Genomic DNA, 24,891 nt, shown 5'->3' on the forward strand with positions numbered 1-24,891 from the left:
AGTTCCTTTACATATACCTGCCCTAACAGAGAATTTCAAAATCTGATGCTGAAAAAATATATAAGTTGTTTATTAGTGCTCCAAATTCAGAACTGAAATCTGATCTGGGTACCTTGGATCCACCATCATTCTTGTAGAATTCTCTGAGCTTGACTATTTCCACAAATCGTAGGTACACAGAGATTAAATAACTCCTTATGGAAGCCTGGAGCAGGTTAGGAGCAAGAGAGCATTATCTCTGTAGATGTTTTTGGCTAAACCAAGAGAGACACTCACAAATTGTGAGAGCTATTAAGCAGTGGAACAGCTTGCCTCCCGGAGTTGTGGGTGCTCCATCGCTGGAGGTTTTCAAGAAAAGATTGGACAACCATTTGTCTGAGATGATATGAGGATTCCTTGCTTAGGCAGGGGGTTGGACTGCAAGTCCTCCAAGGTCTCTTCCATCCCTATCATTCTACGATTCTATAACTTGGTGTTTGTGTGATCTCACATTAGTGCTATAGCTAAACACCTATGGCTCAACATAGTTTAAACTTAGCTGGTTTCTCTTTCTAATAGTCAACACATTTAGTTTTACCTTCAAGTAAATAAGTACTTGGGATAAGTATTTATTGCAGAAATCCCAAAGCAGAGGAAACCACAGGCTTTCCTTCCATTTGATTTGCACAGCAGAAATGACAAAGATGATGAACCTGGATCATCACTGGTCTGTAGAGTTTCCCTGCTTAGTTTTTCAAGTAAACATGGAGAGATCCCAAAAATAAAAAATATCTGTCTAACCTAGGGACCCTTCCTTGCTAACTGTGCAATAGTCTAGAGCACCAACCTGAACATCCAGAAAGATGCCATATGAACTATACTAAACTATACATATACTAAAATATATATAATACGCATAGCATACATTTAGGATAAGAAAAAATCTGTTAGATATCAAATCTACTGAACACTGTGTTTGCAACTTAGTGTCAAAAGATAAATCCACAAAACAGTAATGAGCACCTCTACTTGTGATGAGTGCTACAGAATCCAAGGAAGAAAAGGCAAACAAGTAAATCTCTCCACAGACCAAATATTCTTCCTGAAATTTTATCTCCCATGGGGGTTTGTTCAAAGCTTTCTCCAAAGCTTTTAAAACAAAAACTTATAGTTGGCTTATAGTGTCCAACTGTCCATACTTCTCAAAGGAACCCAGTCTGCTCTTCCCATCGTGACCTCCGAATTGAGAAGAGGAAGAGATGGGGGGCTCCACTTCATTGCCCTGTGTGCAAAGCTTAAGATACTCCAGATGTGCAAATGTTAGAGAATGGACCAAATAGGCGGAAAGCAAATTCCAGCCACCTCGGGAAATATTGAGCAACATCCAAATGCAGGCTCTGCAAATAGCATGAGATTGTGGGAAGGAGGGGAAAAAGCTTTGGCAGATATACCCACCCTTAATCCTCCCTGGATACCTCAAGAGGGATATTTGCTCAAGAATGCACAGCACATACACACACACACACAAAGAATGGGTAGGAAATTAGCAGAGCCAAATGTCAATTCAAGGCTGTAGAGAACTTCATCCAGCAGAATCCAAGAGGCCCATGTCATTTGCTAGCAAACTGTCCCACTCAGAATAAAGGAATGGATACTAGCGTCACTCTCTCTCTCCCTTCTTTTTAAAAGCATTACTGAGATTCACTGAGTCCCAATAAAGGCTACAGTAATTTCAATCAAATGCAGTCCAGAGGGAAACAGCTTCTCGCATATGCCCCAATCCTAAAATGATTACCAGTATGCTCATTCATTGCACCAATAATGTACTTTTTCCATCAGTCCTGTGGCTACTAATTGGCAAAATGTCATGTTGTAATAAACCCACTGTAGTTCCAAAACACCATCATATTCTCCCCCTAACTCCTCTTCATTTCAGTGGGGCTTGCCAGAGCTTCCCATTCTGCTGTTATTAATAGTTTTGAAGCCCCACCACCTGAGATGGCCAAGTCACCTTGCCTCATGACAAGGCTATACTTGAGTGCTGCTTCTATGCTTGGCTTGCAAATGGCAACCAACTAAAAACTGCTGAGAACTCCATTATTCTCAGGCCAGCTGTTTCAGTTAACTTCTTAATCGACGTGAGCAGACAACTCAACATGACACACTCCCAGACACACGTGCTCATAATTACAAGGAGAAATAAACACTTGAACTTGGTTTTTGTGTGTGTTCTGCATCAAATTTGGGGGGCCCAGCAGCATCCTTGGCAACTGCCATGATCATGGATAGTGACCTGGCCTTGACTGTGTACACCACGGTTGATTCTTCTGCTTGTCCATGTGATCGCTCAGACGTGACTCGGAACAGGCTATTCACAGAGAGAAGCAAATAACTGTGTGAACTGGCTACTGGTGTGTAATTCTTCTGGCCGTCTGTTCCTTTGGGAGTATCTGATTAGGGTCATATTTTAAAATCTGACTAATAATGTAAAAGGCAGACTGTCTAACCAAGCCTTATTCTTCATTGCAACTTTGTACCCGGTCTCTCCCTGAATGCCTTACGGAGTTAAATAATTCGAGACAGCAGGCAGTATAAAGTATAAATTACAGAAAGCAGTGGAGTAAAGAGATTGTATGCTGAATAAATTAAAGCTTTCACTTGTGAAACCAGTAATGGGTGAGGAGAGGAATTAGGAGCCATAGAGGCAGTAGGACAATGGAGTCATTTTTAACTCTGATGGGCATCTTTGGTGTTGACATGAATTTACAGTCCCAGACCAATAAAAATTTTGGTGTTTATTTTCTGAGTTATTAATTTGTACATTTAGTTAAAATAGGATTATTAAAATTGGTTGGCACAGCTTTGCCCTGCCCCTGACTTTACATCTCAGAGACCTTCATCCTTCCAAGTCCAAAAAACCAATCAATAGATTTTTCCCATAGAGAAATAAAAAATTATGACAGGATTCCCAAGCAACAGGCTAAAGAAATCTGATGTACACCCTGGACAAAGGTTTGGTGCTCCAAGGGGGCCCTTAACATTGAAGGAGGTGTACTGCCACAGTAACTGTGGCAATGCTACCAAATTGACCAAGTCATAAATTTGGAAAGGATGGAGATTGTTTAGCTTTTGTTCATGGCTTGGAGGGGTTTTGTTTGTTTTTAAAAAACTGTCTCATCACATTTTTTGACTGATGTTAGTGATCTTTCTTTCCTTCCCCAAAATGCTATCGCTTTTCGGCAGTCATTGCTGGAGAAAACTCTTTGGTCTACAAACAAAAGGGAGGAGTTGGGGCATCAGGGGAATGCAGATTGCTGTCTATTGGCAGGATGCGAGGAGGCAAATGCCATGGCAACCTAGACACAGAAGTTGTCAGCTTCCAGCCAAGATGTGGAACACATGTCTTAACATGTACAATTTGGACTTGCTTTTTAGTTGTCCCATGTTGATTTATTGAAAAGACTATCTGGGTAGAAAGAGCTGGGGGGGGGGGGAATCGCTAGCCTCTCTGAAGACAAGTTCAAGGTTCAAAAGGATCTTAATAGACTTGAATAGTGGGCTCTATTTAGCAAAACGCAGTTCAGTAGCCAGAGTTTTGCACTTAGGAAAAACCAGATGCACAGCTGCAGGATAAGCAGTCCCTTGCTCAGCAGTCATGCCTGTGAGAATGATCTGGATGTCCTGGTAAACCACAGATTAAGCATAAGCCACTTGTGTGCTGCAGCTGCCAAAAGAGCCAGTGCAATCTAGCCAACACTAGACACAACCCTCCCCTAGTTTTTAGTGTACCACTGCAAAAGGCAGCACATGGATGAGTCAAGTCATTTCTGCCTTTTGGCAGAAATTTAAAAAAAAAAAGCACTTCCATCAAATCTTGTGCCACAGAGGGAACATTCAAAGGAGGAGAGACAAGCAAAAAGCATAAACAAATAAAGATTGTTAGTAAGCTGTTAGTGACCTTGGCTGATCGCATAAAAGCTAAGCAGGGTGGGACTTTGTTAGTACTTAGATAGGAAACCACCAGGAAATCCCTGGGCTGTGGGCTAGACTGGGAAGTCACAAAACGTTCAGGAAAAAGGCAGTGGAAAAGTCATTTCTATTCTCTTGCCAATGAAACAATAATCCAAGTAGTCAGCAGGAGCCAAACATGATTCAAGAGAGACTTTAGTTACTGCTTTGCCCTGATGAAGGCCATGAATCATCATCACGGGGGGGGGGGGGGCAATTGATGGAGGTACTGTAATATCTTTAAAACACGCTCCACTAAGGGCAAATTTCTGTTTCTGCCTACACACCATCTGTAAATTGCATTAATAATCCCTTAGGATCTAGCATGCACTAAGGGAATGACACCACTACCACCAGCACCCATGCCCAGGCAGATATGATGCCAGCCTTGTCTAAGATATAGGGGAAAAAAGCTCTTGTTCAAATGGAAGATTCACCACACTGAAGCAGTTGCTATACAGAGAAGGAGTCAGATCTCACGGATTCAATTCATTTAAGGAATCAAGGAATGGGAGGCAGCATGGTTTAGCCAGGGTAAGGATTCTGCATCCCTTGCTGTTCCTTTCAAGTTTACTCAGTATTAGTATCAGGTACAGCCCTGTAAAAATGAGGGCATTTCTCTTCCAAAGTCTTCTCTTTGGCATTTCAGAGTCAGTGGCTAAAGCAGAACAAATGGTTCTGAACAAAGAACGAGTATATGGTATGTGTTCAGACACTTTGCCTGTGATCCCTTACAAGCACACAGCTTGCCTCCCTATCCCTTCCTTCATCTCAACTTCAGCTCCAAATAAAGTAAGTGGGTTTACTTCTACCAAGGAGAAAAGGAAGAGAAACTCTGATCTGAGGAAATCATTGGTATGTTCTGCTACTGATTCAGACAACCAAAAAAGAAGAAGGGTTGTAGTTTATGGTCAGGGCAGGTCCAGAACATTGCCCCAGAATCAATAGCAGTTAAGCTATTTTAGCACCTCACTGTAAGTAAACAAATAAATAAAAAATAAAGAACCAACACTTTGCTGTATGACACCAAACATCTGCCTGCCCTGAGTAACGGTATCTGGGCTAAAGATGTCTTTGTGACAGGAGGATATAGGTAATACTAAAGTTCCTCTCTTGATGAACGATCATTTGAGGAATACCTTCTAAACAAACTTCAGCTTTTTCAAAGTTACACTTTCAGAATGCAAATTTAGTTCTCAGTCATATTGCATATAAACATTATATAGAGATTATATAGAAGCCAAATTGTCAATCTGATCATCAATGGCTGTTGTTATTCATTATCACAGATTAGAACTTTAGCTTTACTGCTTTTCCCATTTAAAGATCCCCAGAAAGTAGTTTCTAGTTCAGTCCATTTTCCAATTTTCCAATAACAATCCTTTTTATGCCACCCTTTATCCATTCAGATTCCAAGGACTAACACAATTCAATAAAACACTTGGCAATCATAATAAAATCTAGACAGACTAAGAGATGAAATTAATTAAAATGTCTGTACAAATAGACACAGTTTAAATTAGCATCTAAAATACTGTAATGTTGACAGGCTTTCTTCTAAAACCATTGTTGAAAAAGCCTACTCTTGAAGAACGCTAGAAACTTCAGTTGCAGCAAAATTTGGCACCTTGGGTCTAAAGTTAAATCCTGGCTATTGGTTGTTCATTTTGATTTTCCAACTTAATTTAAGATGTTGGTTTTAACCTTTAAAACTTAAATCCCAACTGTCTATGGGACCACTTCATTCCTTATGAACCAATCTAGTTATAAGTCTCTGTATGGCAAGCCTATCACGAATACCATGATTTGGAGCAATCCACTCACAGATGGTGGATGAAAGGGTGGGGTTGTGTTTTTTGGTTTGTTTGTTTGTTTGGGTATGTTGTGAAATGCATTTCTTTCTGGATTATGACTGGTTCCTTTTGAAAAAGTATTAAAGTGCATCATTTTAACCTATCATTAAAGTTGCTTTAACTGGTTTCACTATTATTTCTAACATTGGATAATGGCTTTATGCATATTTCATACTTCATGATGTTACTGATATTTTCAAAAAATATTTGTAATTCTTATGGGATGGTAATATTTTAAATAAATATGCATTTAAGGCAATATTAGGGAAGCATTCATACTTTCTTCTATTGTTTTTGGAAAACCAAATGAAATATTCAAAAACATTCACAGGAAAGAATGAAAGATGCCATACAATAAGTCTAATAATCCACTATTGTCTATTTTCTTTCTACGCCAAAGGGAAGGCTGTTACTGAAACAAAGAAAGACTGCTACCTTTTAACCCCCAATATTTCTCATTCTGGGGATACCAACTCTCCTTCTTTTCAAGCATTCTGATCCCTGCAAGTAAGAACCTCAACATCTTTCTTTTCTCACATACAGTATAACTTACCATTCTTTCCATTACAACTCCTGTGTTAAAATTCTAGTAATTGTGATATCTATTACATTTATCTTACTCAATAGTAAAATAGGAAACAATCAATTAATCATTACTTTCTCTCTGCCCATCTGAATCTAGACAAATAATATGGAGATGCAATATAATTCCCCTTGTGATACATCAATATTAAATCTTATCTTTTATCATTTTTGAAAAAAACAAACATGTTAAGATTTCATACAACTCACAGCATTATACATCAATGATTCATGACAACCAAGCTTATATAAAAAACATCCATAACTCCTTTAAAATAAATTGAAATGACTGCAGGTAAGGGAAAATTTTGGCCAGTAAAGACAATCTGCTCTCTAAAAACTTTATAGACACTTTGAGTTTATTCTGGCAATGTTAACACCATGAAATATTAGCTGCAATGTTACAAGGAATGGTGGTATAATTTTTGGCATACTCTAGAGTCACTTAAAAATAGTAATAGGGTGAATACCAATTTTAGTATACTGGAACTCCAGGGTTGAGAAGAGATAGATACAGAAAATCACTATCTGAAAACCATATCAAAGTGCTATTTTAATCTGGCAAGACATTACCTATTTAAACGTCACTAAAAGAAGATGTGCTGGTTGCAGTGTTCCCCTATATTTGCCTGTGTATTCATTCCTGGCCAGGAAACTTAAGAAATTTCTGTCTCGAAGAATCAAATCTACTTCTTCTAATCCCTGGGTAATTTAAATTGAAATTATCATAAACCATAGCCAGACATATTACAGGAAGGAAGATAGAATGGTGTGCTGAAAATAAATTTGCTAAAAACTAAACAGGTTGGAAATGGCCAGGTGCTTGTCACATAATTTTTGCTCATTGCCACAATACTGAAAGCTAGAAGATATGCTTTCAATTACTGTATATAATTTGGTAGTAAGTATATGGGATAAAAATAACGTATCTGCCTGAAATACTCCTGGGACCAGTACTGTACCCCACAATCTGTTCCCCAGACCAGTCAAAGTGCTCAAGAACATACTGAATCCTATCTTAGACCTCACTGTTTTGGAAATCATCATACGCCTGCATGTTAGCATGCAAAGCGGTTGGAAAAGCAACCCCAGCAGTCAACAAAATACACGGATATGAGCAGTAAGGTAAAAATGCACATATATAAATATGGGTTGGCTTTTGTACATGCATTCCCTCACATTATCCTGTGGTACGTGGGTGGGCAATTCACAGTCTTCCCATCAACATTTCTTTAGAGACAGGATTTTAATAATTCTGTTTATTACAATTTCCCCCTTCCAAACTTCCTCTGCCCACATTTCAACAAGTAATAATTGAGAATATGATAAAATAAGCAGAAATATATCAAACACTAACAGATTTTTTTAAAACTACCAAACTCTTTATATTTGTTTGCAGGATCAAATGATTCCACCTTTTGTCAGAACATATGGAAGTTACAGTATGCAAATAATATGCTAAATTAGTTACACTGCTCTTGGCAATGACATTTTCAGAGTGGCCCTCAGTTCTCAATATTCACTGACTGGCTAATAATGCAACTGGAATGAACCAGTGGTAGGACAGCCCAGGTTTTCTCATCTCATGCCAACTATTTCTGAGAGATGAGGGGAAATAAATTTTAAAAAGTTGTATTCTCACCAACCATCTGCTACAACTACAAACAATGTCAACTTCCATTCAGGACACAAATCAATTAAAGACTGTGACAAAGAAGAGACTAAAAAAGAGTCCCAGGAAATGAATTATACTGGAGCTTAAAAACACAAACCAAGATCAGGTTTGTTCGGCCTTATACGAAAAAGGACTGGAAGGACTAATAGTAAAAGAAAAACGCGACCCGGTAAGGGTCAGATGTTGTTCTTCCTACACTTACATATTTATTCAAACTGCATTACATCCCATTAAGAGAGACTGTAGGGACCCCTTTACTTTATATTACAGGAGACACATAATGAATGGCTCCTCAAGAAGGTCAGCCTTCAGCTTTGCAGCCTTAAGGCTTCAGAGGCTTGAACGCCAGTGCTAGGTGCTTTGTCTAGGTTACTAGCTGCACAAATAAGATTTAACAAAGGATCTCCTTAGTCATCGTATATCGATTGCTGGAGTCAAATAAACCCATTCCACTCAGCTGTTCACACGATGCAGAATATAAACACAGAGTTTCAGAAGCTCAGGCATTCAGGTTTTCTGAAATGCACTCTTTTCTTTTATGCATCACTTTTCAAGGTGTATCAAGTGAGTTTACAGTCATATTTGATGTCACTTTCATTCATGTCAGACCTTTTACTTATTTGATTGAGACCTGGATTACTGACTGTTACATCCTTGTTGGAAAAAGAGAAGAAAAAGAGGGGAAAGAAACAGGAGACAGTTTGCAGCACTCCACAACTGAGCATCTGACCCAGGAGCTGAAACTCGGCAACAGCTTAGACGCTTGCTTTTTCCTGTGAGCCAAGGCAGAAGACAAATCTCTCTTTTCCATAAAGAAAAACATTTGGAAGTTGAAATAAATAAGTACCGGATGTCACTGAACATTGTTCTCTGAGCATCTGCTGTTTAAGATCACCCTTGATTGATGACAGCTATTTTTAATTGTTGCTTTTAAAATTTAAATGCCCCCCTGAGACATTTTATAAGTGTATTAGCGCATGGCAGGAGGCCTGTGAGGTGGGAAACACAGAATGAGTATTTTCATGTCATTAACACTTGAAACCAAGAAATACAATTTAAAATAAGGTAACCCTGAGAAACAATAATCAAAAAAGCTGCTCCTCAAGACAGATTTGTATGTTTGCATTGGCACAGTTTTCCCTGGTCTTGATATATGCCAAAATTAAAGATTCGTAATTACGCATACACAAACCATGCATTTTTCAATGACTTTTTAAAGCACCATAACAAGAAAAATATTTCTGCTTGAATAGATTATAAATTAGAATCATATAGCCACTTCTGGACTCTTTTAAACTAATGTAAATTTTAGAAAAGTGTTAAGACCAAAATGACACAAGAAGTATTCCTGACTCTATCTCCCTCTTTATCTCTGTTTTTCTCTTACACACAGGCACAATATCACATAAATCACATTCTATTTGCACCATTTAAAAATATGTATATTAGGACAATGCAATACCAAAGGTGAAAAACTGTTTCCTTTTCATTTAAATATATTTTTGGAATGAAATAAGTTTGCAGAGGTATACATTAAAAGGAGAGGGAAAGATGCAAGGAAATAATAGAATTTCTCCTTACCTGTTTTTTCTTTAATTTCACACAAGACATTAAAAAGTGCAGGTTTCATTCTGTGACAGTTTAGAGCATGTTTTCTGCAAGGAAATCAGAAGGATCAGGTTTGAAGTGAGCCACAGAAATGTGAATAGCTTTAAAAATAGATTAGAGGGATTCTTTATGCAAAAAAGTATTAAAGGTTACAGCATCAGTGGAAATTGTGCCCAAGTGAAAAACAGCTTTCAATTTTATACTGAATAGGATATGAGTTTGGTGATTGTAAATGCTACCAACATAGGGAACTATTTGACACCGCTATTTCAGCAGCATCCATAAACCATACTTGCTGGCCAGGCTATTAACTGATCAATGCCAGGAGCATGTAGAAGCCTTTCTAGTGTTTAATGATGTTCTTATTCAACCACGTAGGGAACTTCAGTATCTTTCTCTTCCCTTCTTTTTCCTGTTTTCATCCACATCTTACAATTCTTTGTGTTGAAGCTTCTCTACTAGAAAGGTCTGAAAAGCCCTTGAAGGAAACCTGAAGTATTGAATACCCATTTTCAAGTAAAACAGTCTCAGAATGCAGAGATATACTGCCAGAGAAAAGAAAACATCTAATGAGGCAGGGTGGAAGTGGAAGATATTATGTTTATGTTCTTAATGCCCTGCTGGCTTCCTTGAAGGAGTAAAAACCATATATATATATACACACATACACACACACACACATATATATATATCAGGATTACAAATCATCATCATCACCATCATGTTGCTATTCTAGTACACAAAAAGAGAGAATTTATATGGGTCATTTCCTGCCCCACTTCCTTGTGCCAAAATGGACCAGTTGTTGTTTGTTTATTAGGTTGATTAGTTTCATGTCCCAGCAGATGCCTATTGAAGGAAAGAAACAATCTAACATTGCTTTAACAATTACTATTTCTTTGACAAGTAATCTCTTCTGAAGATGTGCTGCTATAATATGCAAGAAGTCTAATCTCATCGGGCATCAAAGAATGGGTTTGAGAATCAAAATTACATGTCATCAGAACATGAACATTTTGGTGCCTCAGGCAGAAAAATCGAAGAACCTCCTCATTCCACTGATTAACATGGAATACAATCCATTAGGCAGGCCTCCTTCGCCAGCAGCCCATCATTTCTATGGGGCTTGTGCAAGAGAGCATCCCACGGGTTTGTACACAATGTGTTGGAACTGCTTGCCCTCCATTCCACCGCCTTAACAGCACCCAAAATCCACGGCTCCGTGGCTCGCAGATGGTGCACAAGCACAGATCCTATTTTGTTTTCCCAAATATCAAACTATAAAAAAATCAGTGTATGTAAAAGTGAAAGTTTGCAGCCACATACTTAAAAACTGTCCTTGATATCTCTAATCAGTGGGTTACACAGAGCAGGAAAAAAAATGAAATACACATTTCCTTTTAAAAACCTGATCTGCTTTTAAAAGTCTGTAAGCAGTGCTGCCTAGACAAGTATGTAAAGAGTAACAGGCAATAAAAAGCATCTTTACCCTTGTATTGATTTTCAATTAGATTAGCACATTTAATAGTATCTATACACACTAAGTATTTAAGCCTAACATCAACTCTTGCAACTTTTAGCAACATCTTCCCTCTGCTTTGTCTTATGGCAGTAATGGGAAGCATCATTCAGCAGAAGCTATTGTTCATCAAGTCCAAGTGTTCTATCAAAACAAGGTTATGAACCTTGTATTCCTCAGGCCAATGCTGCTTTAAAGCTATGCTATGCTCATTAACATATAAGTACTACTGAAATCTATAGAGCTTACTTGTAAGTAAACACTTGAAGAATTCCACTGTTAACTGGTGTTGTACATCAATACCATCTCAGTGAATGTTAGCTATTGCAAACCGAGTAAGATTTGCAATTTACCACTGACACATAGACTCTAGCAGTCTATTCCAGGTGATTGTGGAAAGGATTATAGACACAGAGTGCAAGTAAAATGCTAACAGCTTTGCTTCCGGTAAGATTATTCTATCAGCTATTTTCCTTTATTTCCCAATCCTCTGTTCTATAAACGGATGTATGTTTTTTTTTTTTCATTTTTAACTTTAGAGAAGGGTTTGCAGAAATGTGCTGGGAGAGTGCTATGCAGAATCCCACATACTTATTATACTGGCATGTGTGTGTTTTTTTAAAAAGCTCCAATTTTAATACACACAAATGTGCACTAAAAGTATAACACTACCTATACTGAAGTTTTACAAAATAACTCTAACAATGATTTTTTAAAAAAACATACTTTTCTTCCTCAAAATTCAGTTTCATGAGAAACAAACTGACATGGTGACTTGTGTGATAAGATGAACAACTGCAATGCTAAAGATAAAAGTATTGTACAAATTGTCAAATACTACAGTGTGCACAATTAGTAACAGGCACAAATATTCAACTTGTCTTAGATTATGATCTGCTATTTCATATAGAGAATTCATATGTGGATTTTATATGTGGAAGCTCATCCGGTAATGGAAACCTATTTGTGAAGGTAGCGACATTTAGAGGCTGCATTCTACTAGCTTCTAGGCTCCTTAATAGCCTCAACTCCTTATTTTAGAAATATGTATTTATACTTTTGAATATCACACATAGAAAAAATGTAGTTCCTAATGCAGCATCAACATTTGCCATCACAAGAGGAGAGGAAATTATTCTGTTTCTATAAAGGGGCCACAAAAGGAGACAAGCATTAAATGATATTAAGCCCACTGATTTTCACTGGGATTAAGTGTGCTTAAGTTTTTCTGGACTGTAACTGAAGAGCTATAAGGAAGGACTAAGCTTTTAACCAAGGCCTTTGAAAGGTTTTGCTTTTTTGCTATTTCAAAAACAGAAATCAGAACAGCAGCCTTTTTATAGCCACTCTATTTGCATATTTCTTTAAAAAGGTAAAACCACTCACGATGTTTTTGGAATGATACAATAACCTATTTGCCTCCTCTGCTAGATAGCAGATGCAGACTGATATTACACCCCAAATGCAATCTTTCAAATAGTATAGTTCAGCTAGGAAGATGACAAGATTTAACTTCTTCGGATCAAATACAAATTAAGTTGGTTATTTGAGACTTTCAGTTCATGAACTACTACAAACAAAAGCACATGGGAAGCTGCAGCTCCCAGAGCAAACCAACCAGTCAAGTTAGCTATTTAGCCTTGTCTAACTTAACTAAAGGCAATCACAAGAATATCATCCATTCCTTGGAACCTCTCTTTCTCCGAAGACCTAGTAGAAACGCAGTTTTAGTCTATTACAGCCATCCAGTGAAAATGTGATTTTCTTCGGGATTACTTTGTCTCCCGCAGGCTAACGAAACCATAGAAAGCACAAGGATTTGGCTGGATCATACCCTCGTGTTAAATACGCGTAAGTATCATCTTCATCGTCGTCGTCGTCATCACCCAAGGACTCACCTGGCCTGCGCTTCATCCAAACTCTGGTCGGTGATGGTCATGATCTGCTGTAAAATGTCCCCGATGTCTTGCTTTCGTCCCCCCTCGGTTTCGGTGCCCGCAGCCCCGTCCGGCATATGCTGGGACAGGCCCGGGTGGCCGGCCATCCCCACTCCGGCGTGGGAATGCATCAACCTGGGCTGATCATCCATCCCCAAGACTAGACGCGGACGGGCCCCTTCCTTTCCCCCCTTCTGGAGCTTTTTCGGGAGCGCGCTTCTTGGGGGAGAAGAATCAACTGCCTGGCTCGCCTTCCTTCCTTGCTTTTCTTCTCTGGGTTTTTTTAAAGGAAGAATATTATCCCTTAACGGACCTCAAACCCTTCCGAGAGAAAGGAGGGAGGGAAGGAGGGAGGGAGGGAGAGAAACACCACCCTCGGAATTCTTGCGAGGAGGCTGTCGGCTCCAGCAGGCAAGGAAACCCTTCTCCGCGGCGCACTTGAGCAGGATCGAGGCGAGAAGCCGGATCGGGCTCGCTTTTGGCTGTTCCTTTTTCTCCCCGTCCCAGCCAGGTTCTCGCCTTTCGCTGGTGAGGTGGCCGATAGTGCAGCGCTGGAGGCGGTCGGCAAGCTACCGCTTAATCCTTCCTCGGGCAAAAACCCGCCTCGGTCTGAAAGGCGAGGGAAAGAGCCAAGCAAACTTTCCCTGTCCGCCCGCTCGCCCGCCCCGCTCGCGAGCCAGATGCTCTCCCCAAAGGGAGCTTCGCGCTGCGCAGAGCCGGCGGCGAAAGGCACAACCAGCTCCCGTCGCCTTTGCCAAGGCAGGCAGCCTCGCGCTCAGCTCGTTGCCTCGGCGAACTCCGGAGAGCCCCTTTCCAGCCTCCTGCTTTGTTTCAGGCTCAAGCTCAGGACTCCTGAAACTGACACAGAAAAGGCACAGCCAGGAAGGAAGGAGGGAGGGAGGGAGGGAGGGAGGGAGAAGAGGCGAGCAGATGGGTGGTGCTGATGAGAGAGCCGAGAGGGCGCCTCGCCCTCCTGATTGGCCGCCGCTAGCCGCCGACAACTCCTCCCCGCTTTCGCCATCACCAATCCCCCTCCCCCCGCGGGCGGCTGCCTGTCAGTCACCGGGTTCAGAGGTGCGCTGCGCTGGAGGCTCCAGGCCTTAAAGAGGCAAGCTGGAGTTGGAAGGGGAAGGGGGCTCTGTCTCCGACTCAGTGGAGCAAGCAGCTGCCGGTTGAGGGTAGTGCAGAAGAGGCCGTCTTCGGCCAAGAGTTTGTTTTTCACTCGAACCCGGGAGCCTGGCATAAAAGAAATTGCACTTGACTCATACTGAGCCCAACAGTTGCTGGTTCTAAGTAGCCGACTCGAACGGAGCCCACAGATCCTGCATGCAAAAGTAAACTCCTGGTTAGTCATCAGTATCATTTTGGCTGGGACAATCATTTGTTGCTTCTTTTTGTTAAAACAAAACGAAATGAAATGAAACTGGGAACCACCCATCCTTCCTGATCTGCTGCAGATCACCCCGAGATCCACCAATAGATCAGATTTACTTCCTGCCCATCCCTCCAGTAATGTAGGCAGCCCAAAAATTCAGGGGGGAACAGAATATCCTAGCCAATTATACGTGCACATGTTTAATTATGATAAGATGCATGAAAATTAATGAGAAATAATATAGAAGGCATTTGGCAATTAGAAGGGATGATAGAGAAGACCAGTCTGGGTGGTGCAGCACTCAGAGTAGCACTACAGACTAGTACTGAGCAAGTCCATTCTTAGCTCATTGGGTGACTGAGCCAGTCGTAATTTCTCCACACAACCAACCTTCAGGGGTTCTCAACCTTTTTTTTTTTTTTCTGCTCATGGGCCCCTGCTGAGCTTCTTTACCTCTGTGACCCTCCTCATAGTCGCTGTTAGCTGGAAAAAGGGTAGGGTTTTTTTTGTGTGCATGCCTCTGAGTCAGTATTGACTCCTGGCGACTGCCTAGGCAAGTCCCTGCAGCTTTCTTGGCAAGGTTTTGGAAGTGGTTTGCCCTTGCCTCCTTCCTAGGGCTGAGAGAGGGACTGGCACCCAGCTGGCTTCGTGCCTCAGGCAGAACTAGAACTCACAGCCTCCCTGTGCCTTAACCACTACACCGAACTGGCTCTTTTTCTACAGAATATAAAACTGATCTACCTCATTGGCTTGTGATGAAGGGAAATGGGCCTTTATAGGCTTTTTATATTGTTGTTTATTGATTTTGTATTGTATTTTTATGTGGTGTCAGCCACCCAGAGTTTTGGGTGGCCATATAAATCAAATAAATAAAATGAAGGAGGGAGTTCTAACTACATTGCCTCAAATTCCTGGAGAAAAAGTAGGATAAATATTTAATTCATGTCATTTTGCCAACACCATGGGCTACTTCTAGATCCTGCCAACCACAGTCACTCACTTCCAGCACTAGTCAAGGATGGAACTAGCTTATTATCAGTTGCTCTCTAATGCTTCATCCTGCACCCCATCTCCACGCCACTGACCCATGAGTAGGGCTATTTTTTGGGACATCGATTTAGCACTTTTTCAGAAGAGTGCTAGACCCATATTCATAAATAGCCCGATGAATTAAATAGTACTGTAAATACAGTCACTGTGCACTCAGCTGAGAATGAGCCTAGCTGAACTTAATTGATGTGTAAGCCTGCACTGGATCCAAGTACACATCTTGCTGGAATTAAGAAATATGTATATAGATGATCATAGTTTTGGTTCCAGAGTGATTACTCTGGATAAGAGAGGTATCTGTTAGGGTTGTGAAGAGCTTTTCAGTCAAAAAGTCCTTTTCAAACATTTATACATTCTGAGGAAAAAAGTGTTCCAGGTCTAGTTCAAAAGGATTTAGGTGGTTAATGTAATCACTGTCTAGATAAAAAATATGGGCCTTAGTATAGCAGGACTTCTTTTTTCTGTTATTTCCCCCTTCCCATCACATTGCTGAAAAATTTGCAGAAACTGCAATAATAATGTATTATTACAATTCAATTAATTGTTTTACTTAACTTTAAAAATGAACCATAATAATAATTTGTTATTTCCTAAAGGAATGTGTGTAGTGGCAGTCCAGTATTCATTTACTGTGAGCAGTAAACATGGCTGAGCACAGAACTTGTTTCCAGGTAAATCTGCACAGCAACAATTGTATGCAACTGTTGTGACTTGAAGAATAACTTAACTGGAATGTACAAACCTAAAGGAGACTGGTCTAAGGCCTGATGTGGAGGCCACTGGCACCAATGTATCTTATGCCATCTCTCTTACTCCCATCAAGTTGTATGCCACATCTGATTTTATTATATTTAAATAGTTTTTTTAATCTTACTTTTGAAAAACTTAAATTGGAATCTAGCATACTGCAGAGCAAAGTGTGGTGATTGTGTTGAACTTCTTGGAAGTTAGGTCTACTTGAAATGAAATTACAAGTATTGAGTGAAGTTGCATATATAACTCAGTCATCTACTGTCACAGTTGAGTAAAGTGATTTTGTATGACATCCTGCTTGTATTCTGAATTATTCTTTGTTGTGACACAATGAATGTAACGTCCAGCATCATCTTTCCACACTGTATTTCCACATTGGTCCCAAAAGATTCTTAGAAACAGAAAAATAATGGGTGGCTTGAGGCTGGTTTATTTTTTTTTCAGAACAGAGGAAAAAAGGCAAAGGTAATCAAATGTGGGGGGAGGGGAGGGGGCCTGGATGTGATGCGGGGGGAGGGGAGACCTGGATGGGATGGTGAGGAGCAATCTCACCAGTTTACACTCAGGTAAATGGATGTTTTGTGATTAGCCATGTTCTACAATGACAGCCATTTTATGAAGATGCCCATTGCATGTCCTCAGAATTCCAAATTTGTCCATTGCTTGGGTTTGGGTACATTTATTTATTTACATTGAGACAACTTTAGTTTGTCCTTGAATAAAAATGTATCAGTATGGCATAAGTAACACTTAACTACTTTAGACTTTTCTTTTGTACAGTGCAGGGTTTTTGATCATATACAGCTCAAGCATTCAAGCACTTGCCTACTCCCTGTTGCTTCCCAACAGGCCCTTTTTTCTGAAATTATGAGGTTCCTCCCTGTCATTTGGTGCATGCAAAGGGCAGGAGATGAATTCTTTTACCAGGTTTCCCCTGCCAGACCATATGTTGTTCTGTGTTCCAAACCCTTAACCTTGACAGGTAACCATTTCAAGCCCTTCCTATAAGTCTGAGTGGGATTCCTTGCATGAGATGTCTGGATAGAAATAAAAAATAAACCTCTCTGTCCCACATCTGGGCAGAAATGCAGCCAGCTGCTCAGACAATGATATGTCAATTATCATTCTACTGTAATTCAGCCTTAGAGGTCAATTGTGGCATATTATAAAACTGAGATCAGGGTTTATGGGAAAGGCAGGAATTTGAGCCCAATCTTAACTGAGTATTCATTTCTCAGATGCTGATGATCAGGAGCACATAGGACCCTGTTCCCTTGCCTGGGGCATAGGCTAGCCTTACTGAGGCATGGCCATATGGTATGGCCAGTGATCCTTTCTTCACTGGTTGGAAAGTGGTGTCTTCCAGCTGGAATTGCCATTTTCCAGAGCTTTATCTGGGATATTAACTCTCTCCCAAGGATCCTTGCTTCTGGCAGCATTCTGATTTCCTTGCCCACCCATGCCCCAGACTAGACTACCTCCTCCCATTCACTGGCGTCCATAGGCAATTGGTAATACAGGAAAGTGTCTATAGGATTGCACCTGGAGTGACAGTCCTTGGGCATATGCAAAGACTGTGCGGTGGTCATTATCCTACATAAGACAGCTGATCAGATTTGAAGCTCTGCAGCTTTTTGAAAACCATTGTTCTATCTGGCAGATGGCTCAGACTGATTAAGTGATTCACCTCTTCCTCAATTTTATTACAGCAATGTTGGTAAATATTATACAATGCATGTGATGGCCAGAAAGGATCACCATTCCATTCACTCTTGGATCAGCCAAATTGTATATTCTTACTAAGAAGATCTGTTGGCAGCACTCCTGGAAAATAAACTTGCTTCTCATTCCTCACTCCTTAGGACAGTCCCTCTGCTACAAAAGAGATCTGACCTGGTTTTTTTGACCCAGGATAAGTGAAGCAATGCAAGAACAACATTCAATTATTTGACTATTAAATGGCATTACACTTCATTATACCATATCCTTTAATATCTATCATAGACCATTTCCGTTTCTTTTTCTCCAGGATGTTATAAAATAAAGATGATAGCATTTTTATTGTGAATAGGATCCCACCCACCCACCCCAATTTTCTAATCTGGATTTTCTAGTGTCCCTCAGGCACACTCAAATTTAGGCATCAGGCCCCTGTTCCAATTGCAGTGTGAATATGACAAAGAAACCACAGGTTCCCTGTGTGCCCTTCAGGGACTCTTTCTGTGGTCTCCTGGGTTTGTAGAAGAAACTGACTAAGTTGTGATCCATTGGGCATGTGCTTAGACTGACTCTCTACCCTTCTTGGTTCTGAAACCAGAAATTATACAGGAGCCATCTCCCCCCCACCCCCTGATCAAAGAATAACATAGTATTTTTAAAGATAGTCTCAGAGGGCTTGCAGCACACAACATACAGACTAACCAAATCCATAAACATAATTAAAACATGCACATAAATGTTAAAATCATACCAAACATTAAAGTATGATTGTCCTAATATTTAAAGTCCTGCTTTATCTCCTTCCCTGAAAAGGGAAAGAATTGGCAGGCAGCTGAACACACATCCCAAGGGAGAACATTCACAGCTGGGGGAGCAATGCAGAAAGCTTTCTCCTGCCTGCCTGATAAAGAGACCTTGTGAGACCAGGAGCATCTTTAAACGAGCCTACATTCATTGTATGCCAGTCCTGGGGTCACACATTGAGTAGATCTGCTCTAGGCAGAGTGAGATGTACTGAGGAAGGCTGGCATCTCCTGGAAGAGTGCTGTTCATTGTTGTGGGGGGTTCCCTGTCCCTCCCTATCCCCCTTCAGCCTGCAGATCTTTCCCACAGGACTGCAGTGTTTGTTAAGAAATAAAATTAATACCTCTGTTATTAATGTGATGCTACTAAACTCATAACACATTCCTGTATTTGGCATCAAGGTACCTGTGTCAAAATTCCTGATTAGCCATGAAGCATAAACCATTAATCCAAGTCTATCCATTGGGCAAGCCAATGTTGCCTCCCCTACTTCCCTATCAGTAAAATGGGAATTAATACCAAAGCATAATCTGTTTGGGTACCTTATTTGAAACGTCATCACCCTGCCTTCACAAATCCATATTTTGGAAAAATTGGCACCAAGAAGGGAGGTTATCAGTGATTAAGGCCCAGAGGATTTATGGAAATCCTTTCAGCTTTTTGTATTTTGCTGGTTGCTTTTGTAGACTAGTATAACAAGATGTAAGAGTAACCTTGAGGAAGAGCTGCAACCAAGACAACGGTCAGATAAAATAAATTTGAGTCTGAGGCAGAAATGTAATTTGAGAAATCGTTTCAGACTTGACCCTCCCTTGCAAGATTGATGTTAGGCCTTCAAGGTAGACCAGGCTAGGAAACCAAAGTTATGAATGCTAATACTACTTTTATTATAAGGTTATAGTAACAGAATCTTGCAAGTCTAAATGCGACTCCCCCTTCCCTCTCTTTATCTTCAGGAGAACTAGGGAGGATCAAATCTGAGACAGTTCCTCAAACTACATCTCTGCCTTGGACTCAAATTTATTTTATCTGACTGTTGTCTTGGTTGCAGCCCTTCTTCCTGTTCAAGGTTACTCTTACAGCTCATTACAGCTAACCGTGGCAATACGGCATCTGTGAATACAACTGTGTCAAATGCCCTTTGGGTGCTGTTTCTTGTTTGTGGGATTAGTGTTAATTGTTTTGTGTGTCCTAAAACTGAAAGGCGTAATGCATCTACCCATATCTAATTTGGACCCTGTAAATCTTGGATAGATTAGTGTTCCTCTGATATCTGAAGTTGGGAACCTGTTGGCAAAGGTATGGCCTCATGAATCCTTGTGGTTTGTTTAATTTTTGAAAGGGATTCCAAGACTGCTTCCTTCCTTCCACACATATCCATAGTCCATTATGATTTTATAGTACTAGAGCACATCTCTGTGTTACTGTTCTACAGAAATAAAGAAATATACTGAGATCAGAAAATCATGCTGGGGCAGTGAGGTGGTATGAATTGCAGGGCCTGTGCAATTCAACTCATTTCCCTGAAGAGGCTAAAAACTTATAATCACAGGTCAAAACCCAAGACCCAGAATCTTATTGGCAGGTTGGTAGAAACTGTAGTGAGCAATTTACTAGAATTAGAAAAATGTGTCAAACACTAGAGAAAAGGAGGACCACCACTAGCCACTTTCCTACGGTGACAAATGTTTTTTTAAGTTATGGGAATGACAGAAACTCAAATTAGAAGCCAAAGTGATTCTTAAGTGCCTGCATCATAAGATTATCATTTGTGGAGATCAATTTAAAGGAACAGGAGCAAAATGGCTAGCCATCATAAAAGTTGCACAGTGTTTCCTAGTGGTCATATATGAATGGCTAATATACTTTCCCCTTTACTGAATCTGGAAAGAGCCAGGGGTGAAGGTAATTTCTTCTCAGGTAGAAGAAAGCGAAGCTCCTGTTCTTGTCCAAAGGACGGGCTTCACCCTTTCCCCACCAGAGTCTAAGGATGGAGCTTATTAGTTGGACCCAATATAAGCCATTTCAGCATTTGAGGAATATTTAGGAGAAATTCACACAAAAAAGCCACTTCCCTAAATACACACTCATGGAGAAGGCATCTGCACAGTGTGCTGAGCAGGTGGGCAATCATGGAATAAGTGTTGGAAGGGAACCCAGAGCTCATCTAGCCCAACCTGCAGGATTCGTTAAAGCCATTTCTCATGGATTATCATCCAGCCAGTGTTTGAACACCTCTATACAGGAGACCTCACCACATCATGTGACAGCCTGTTCCGCTGGCTGACAGCTCCTAGTCAGGAAGTTCTTCCTGATATCTAACATGAACTTCTTCCTTTGTAGTTTTAACCCATCTGATTTTGGTCTTGCCTTCTGGGGAAATAGAGAATAAGTCCACTTCCTCTTCTGTGTGATTTTTGATACAGCTTTTGGTGTATCTTCTGCTTTTTAGCTGCTTGTAATTGGCCAGATTTAGAAGGAGTGCATTAACCATAATATGTGCCCATGATTTGTTATAGATTAACTACAGTGTGTCATATAATACATATTATGTTAGACTAATAACTAACCTACTTTTAAGCAGCCATTTCTCCTCCAGGAAAATGGGCTGGGAGGAAGGAATGGCCACAGAGGATAGCCATGCCCATTACCCATCTTTGTTTTTCATTCCCTGAAAGTGTACAAAAGCTTTGTTGTGAAACAAGGAGGCAGCTTTTCCCCACCCCTCAACAACAGTTCTAACTCAAATTGGACTTTTTAAATGGAAGTTTGTGAAGAAAAACAAAAAAAACAGGAAGTTCTGCCGCATGCATATATTGGGAAGCTGACCATCCCAGAGGAGAATTAGGAAGCCCATGTTTTTCTCTCCAAGGGCTTTGCTAGGTGAGTGCTTTAAGCACAGCGAATGCTACGCAACGCTTAGTGTGTCATGCAAATACAATCACAAAAAGAAAACACTTGTTTGTTTATTTGCTTGTATCCAATGTCTATATATAGTTACATTATCAAAAGTCAAGGTAGTGCACAAACAAAATACATTAAAGCAAGATTCAGAGCTCTTAAATCAATAAATTAAAATTCATCAGGATCAGCTCACCAGTTTGCTTCTGAGGAGACTTCCTTAGGACCAGCTGTGACATCTAAGTCATAATGTGGTTTGTTTGACTTTAACTTAGGTCTCTTTCTCACAGCAACATTAATGAACTTTCATCCAGTCCTAGAGTCATCTGAAAAATATGTTGGCATAATTTGCACACTGCCTGATAACCAAGTTTTAATCTGCCTCAGTAACAAAGCTTTAGAGTGTTCTGTCTTTACAGCTTTACAGCAGGACAATTCAAATGCAATGGTTGGTAGATTTCCTTGCTTTTATTTCTTCACTCAGCATCACCAACCAGTGGGAAAAGGCAGGGCTGCAACTAGGGTCTGTGTCACCCGGGACAAACATGGATTCCATGCCCATTTTGGCGCCCCACCAGCGTGGCGCCCGGGGCACATGACCCGGTTGCCCCCCCCCCCCTCCGCAGTTGCAGCCCTGGGAAAAGGCATCCCCAGTCCTGGCTGGGACAGAGATTTTAGCTACCTTCAAGTTGCTTGAGCAGCAGGTTGCCAGCAACCAGTGACTCAGGCTCTTTCTGAACATTGTTCAGTAAAACAGTTAGGCAGAGGCCAAGGGCAGCGTGTAGAAGGAGATAGCTCATGTACCTATTGGAGACTTCCCTCCCATCCTTCTGGCCCATCCGGCACCCCACCAACCTGTCAGCTGGGTTAATTTTGGACAGAGAAGACCGGCAGAATTTTTTACTGGTGAAATCTTGTCAATTTCACCTCAGTTCCCAAATATCCAAAATGCTGAAAGGAGTGCTGGTGGAGAATGGCCACAGTCAGTGGCCCATAAAGCAAGCAAAATGGCACCGCCTGTTTCTTTAAGTAATAAAAGCAGTTGAAAACAAGGTCATGAAAAACCCTTCTTAGCAGAAGAAGCAAAAATCTTTAGTGCACTCATTTGGGATGAAAGCAGCAATACAGTACATCTCTTTCCCAGGTTAAATTACCTGGCACTCTTCTTTTCTACTGGCACACATTTTTCAGCAAATCTTTTGAAAGACCACCAAACATGTATTTCACAACAGGTCTAGAAGACTTCTAGAAGACAAATTTGATATCTTTTAATCTTCTGTGAGATTGATTTATCTTCTAAGAAGGGAAGGAAGGGTTGGATCCTCTAGTTGCCACATCCACACACTACATAGCCAGGAGGTAGATTTATCAAAATTATTTCAATGTTTACATTTCAACCATGTAATCACCAGAGAAGCAGCACAGTATGTGAGAAAGCTATCTCTCTTGCACACTTGGGATTAAGTGGTGTATATGAAATGAGGCGACCCTGGAGGATAGATAGCAGTGGTACCTGCCCGAAGTGGGAGGTGGGACCAGAGTGTAAAGAATGAAAGGGCTTCTGGGAAGGGAGATTTGGAGCCCTCATTGTTCTGTCCTGTGGGCCTCAGCATCATTACATCAAGTCTTAGTCTAAGACAGGCCTGCCCAACATACAGCCCATGGGCCACATGCAGCCCACCAAGCAGCCTGCCAGTGTTTTTTTAAAAGTTAATGAATTCCGCTGTCACCTGAAAGACACACTGCCAAATGCCCCCAGCATCTCCAGGCCTCACTGCCACCACCAGCTCCAGCACTGCTGCTGCTCTACCAGCTGCCAAATAGGGGATCAGCGCACCTGCTATTCCTCTGCGGCGTACAATGATTTTAATTTATCAATGTGGCCTTTCTGCTCTACAAGTTCTGCAGACCAGGTCTATGGTTTAGCCTTAGTATGAAGTGTGATTCTAGAGTAAGATCTATCCTCCTTGTCATGGTCAGATCACGCCCTGGTGACCATGAGATTCTCTTACACTGCCCCCCTCTGCAGGGAGGCAGGACCCATTCGATTGGTCTGCCCCTGATGACTGATGAACACAATGGGGTTTCAGAGGGAGCTGGGGGTTATACCCAAGGATCTGCTGCACAGTCCAGCAGAGACACTAGCTGCTGCCTGGAATAAGGAGGTGGCCTGGGCCTTGGACAGGTTTGCGCCTGTGCAACCTCTCTTGCCTAATCGAACCCGACACTCGCCGTGGTTTACGGAGGAGTTGAGGGTTCTGAAGAGGATTAAGAGATGCCTAAAGTGCCACTGGAGGAAGACAAGTACCAAATCTGACTGAAAACAAGCTAGAGCGGCCATTAAGGCCTACCTTGTGGCGATAAGAGTGGTGAAACATATTTCTCCGCTCTTATTGCGTCCGCAGAATGTCACCCTACGGCCATGTTTAAGATCACTCAATCCCTTCTTGGGAAGGTGGGCCCAGTGACCCACCTACAGGGCCATACAGAGTTCTTTTGGGGGTATCTGGAGGATAAAATCACTTGGATCCGTTCCAAGTTGGATGCCAAGCATGAGGCATGGTCTGTGGAGATGCCTGGGGAATGTACTTACCCGGTTATCTGGGAATGGTTTGACCCCATTGGGCCCGAGGAAGTGGACAGGGTTCTTTGGACTGTAAATGCCACCACTTGTCAATTAGATCTCCGTCCCTGCTGGCTGGGGTGGATCCAAGCGATGGTGAATTGATCCTTGGAGGAGGGAGTGTTTCTGGCTGCTTTTAAAGAGGCACTGGTGCACCCCCTCCTCAAGAAACCATCACTGGACCCCACCATGCTGGACAATTTTTGTCCAGTCTCCCACCTTCCCTTTTTAGGGAAGGTGGATGAGAAAGCGGTGGCATTGCAGCTCCAGAGGACCCTGGATGAAAAGGATTATCTGGACCCTTTCCAGTCGGGTTTCAGGGCCAGATATGGGATGGAAACAGCTTTGGACGCATTTTTGGATGATCTCTGATGGGAGCAGGATGGAGGCAGTGCATCCATCCTTGCTCTTCTTGACCTCTCAGCGGCTTTCAATACCATCAACCATGGTATCCTTTTGGGTCAGCTCAGGGAGTTGGGGGTAGGTGGCATGGTTTTGCACTGGT

The 24,891-nt window shown here is 41.3% G+C and overlaps 1 protein-coding gene across 3 annotated transcripts in view; it reads right to left on the minus strand.

Annotated features, from left to right (window-relative positions):
• PBX1 (PBX homeobox 1) overlaps positions 1 to 14,047 on the minus strand; it is a 242,777-nt gene extending 228,730 nt beyond the window's left edge. The window contains exons 1-2 of one of the 3 annotated variants that reach the window (XM_063298574.1): positions 13,123 to 14,047; positions 9,679 to 9,752 (exon numbers count right to left, since the gene is read on the minus strand). In XM_063298574.1, coding sequence (XP_063154644.1) covers positions 9,679 to 9,752; positions 13,123 to 13,313 — 265 coding nt within the window. In that variant the 5' untranslated portion in view covers positions 13,314 to 14,047. The remainder of the gene's footprint in view (positions 1 to 9,678; positions 9,753 to 13,122) is intronic. The other 2 variants (XM_063298575.1, XM_063298573.1) reach the window with 2 other exon arrangements.
• Between the last annotated feature and the right edge of the window lie 10,844 nt (positions 14,048 to 24,891).

The sequence above is a fragment of the Candoia aspera genome, chromosome 3 (assembly GCF_035149785.1).
Source record: "Candoia aspera isolate rCanAsp1 chromosome 3, rCanAsp1.hap2, whole genome shotgun sequence".
Classification (NCBI taxonomy): domain Eukaryota; kingdom Metazoa; phylum Chordata; class Lepidosauria; order Squamata; family Boidae; genus Candoia; species Candoia aspera.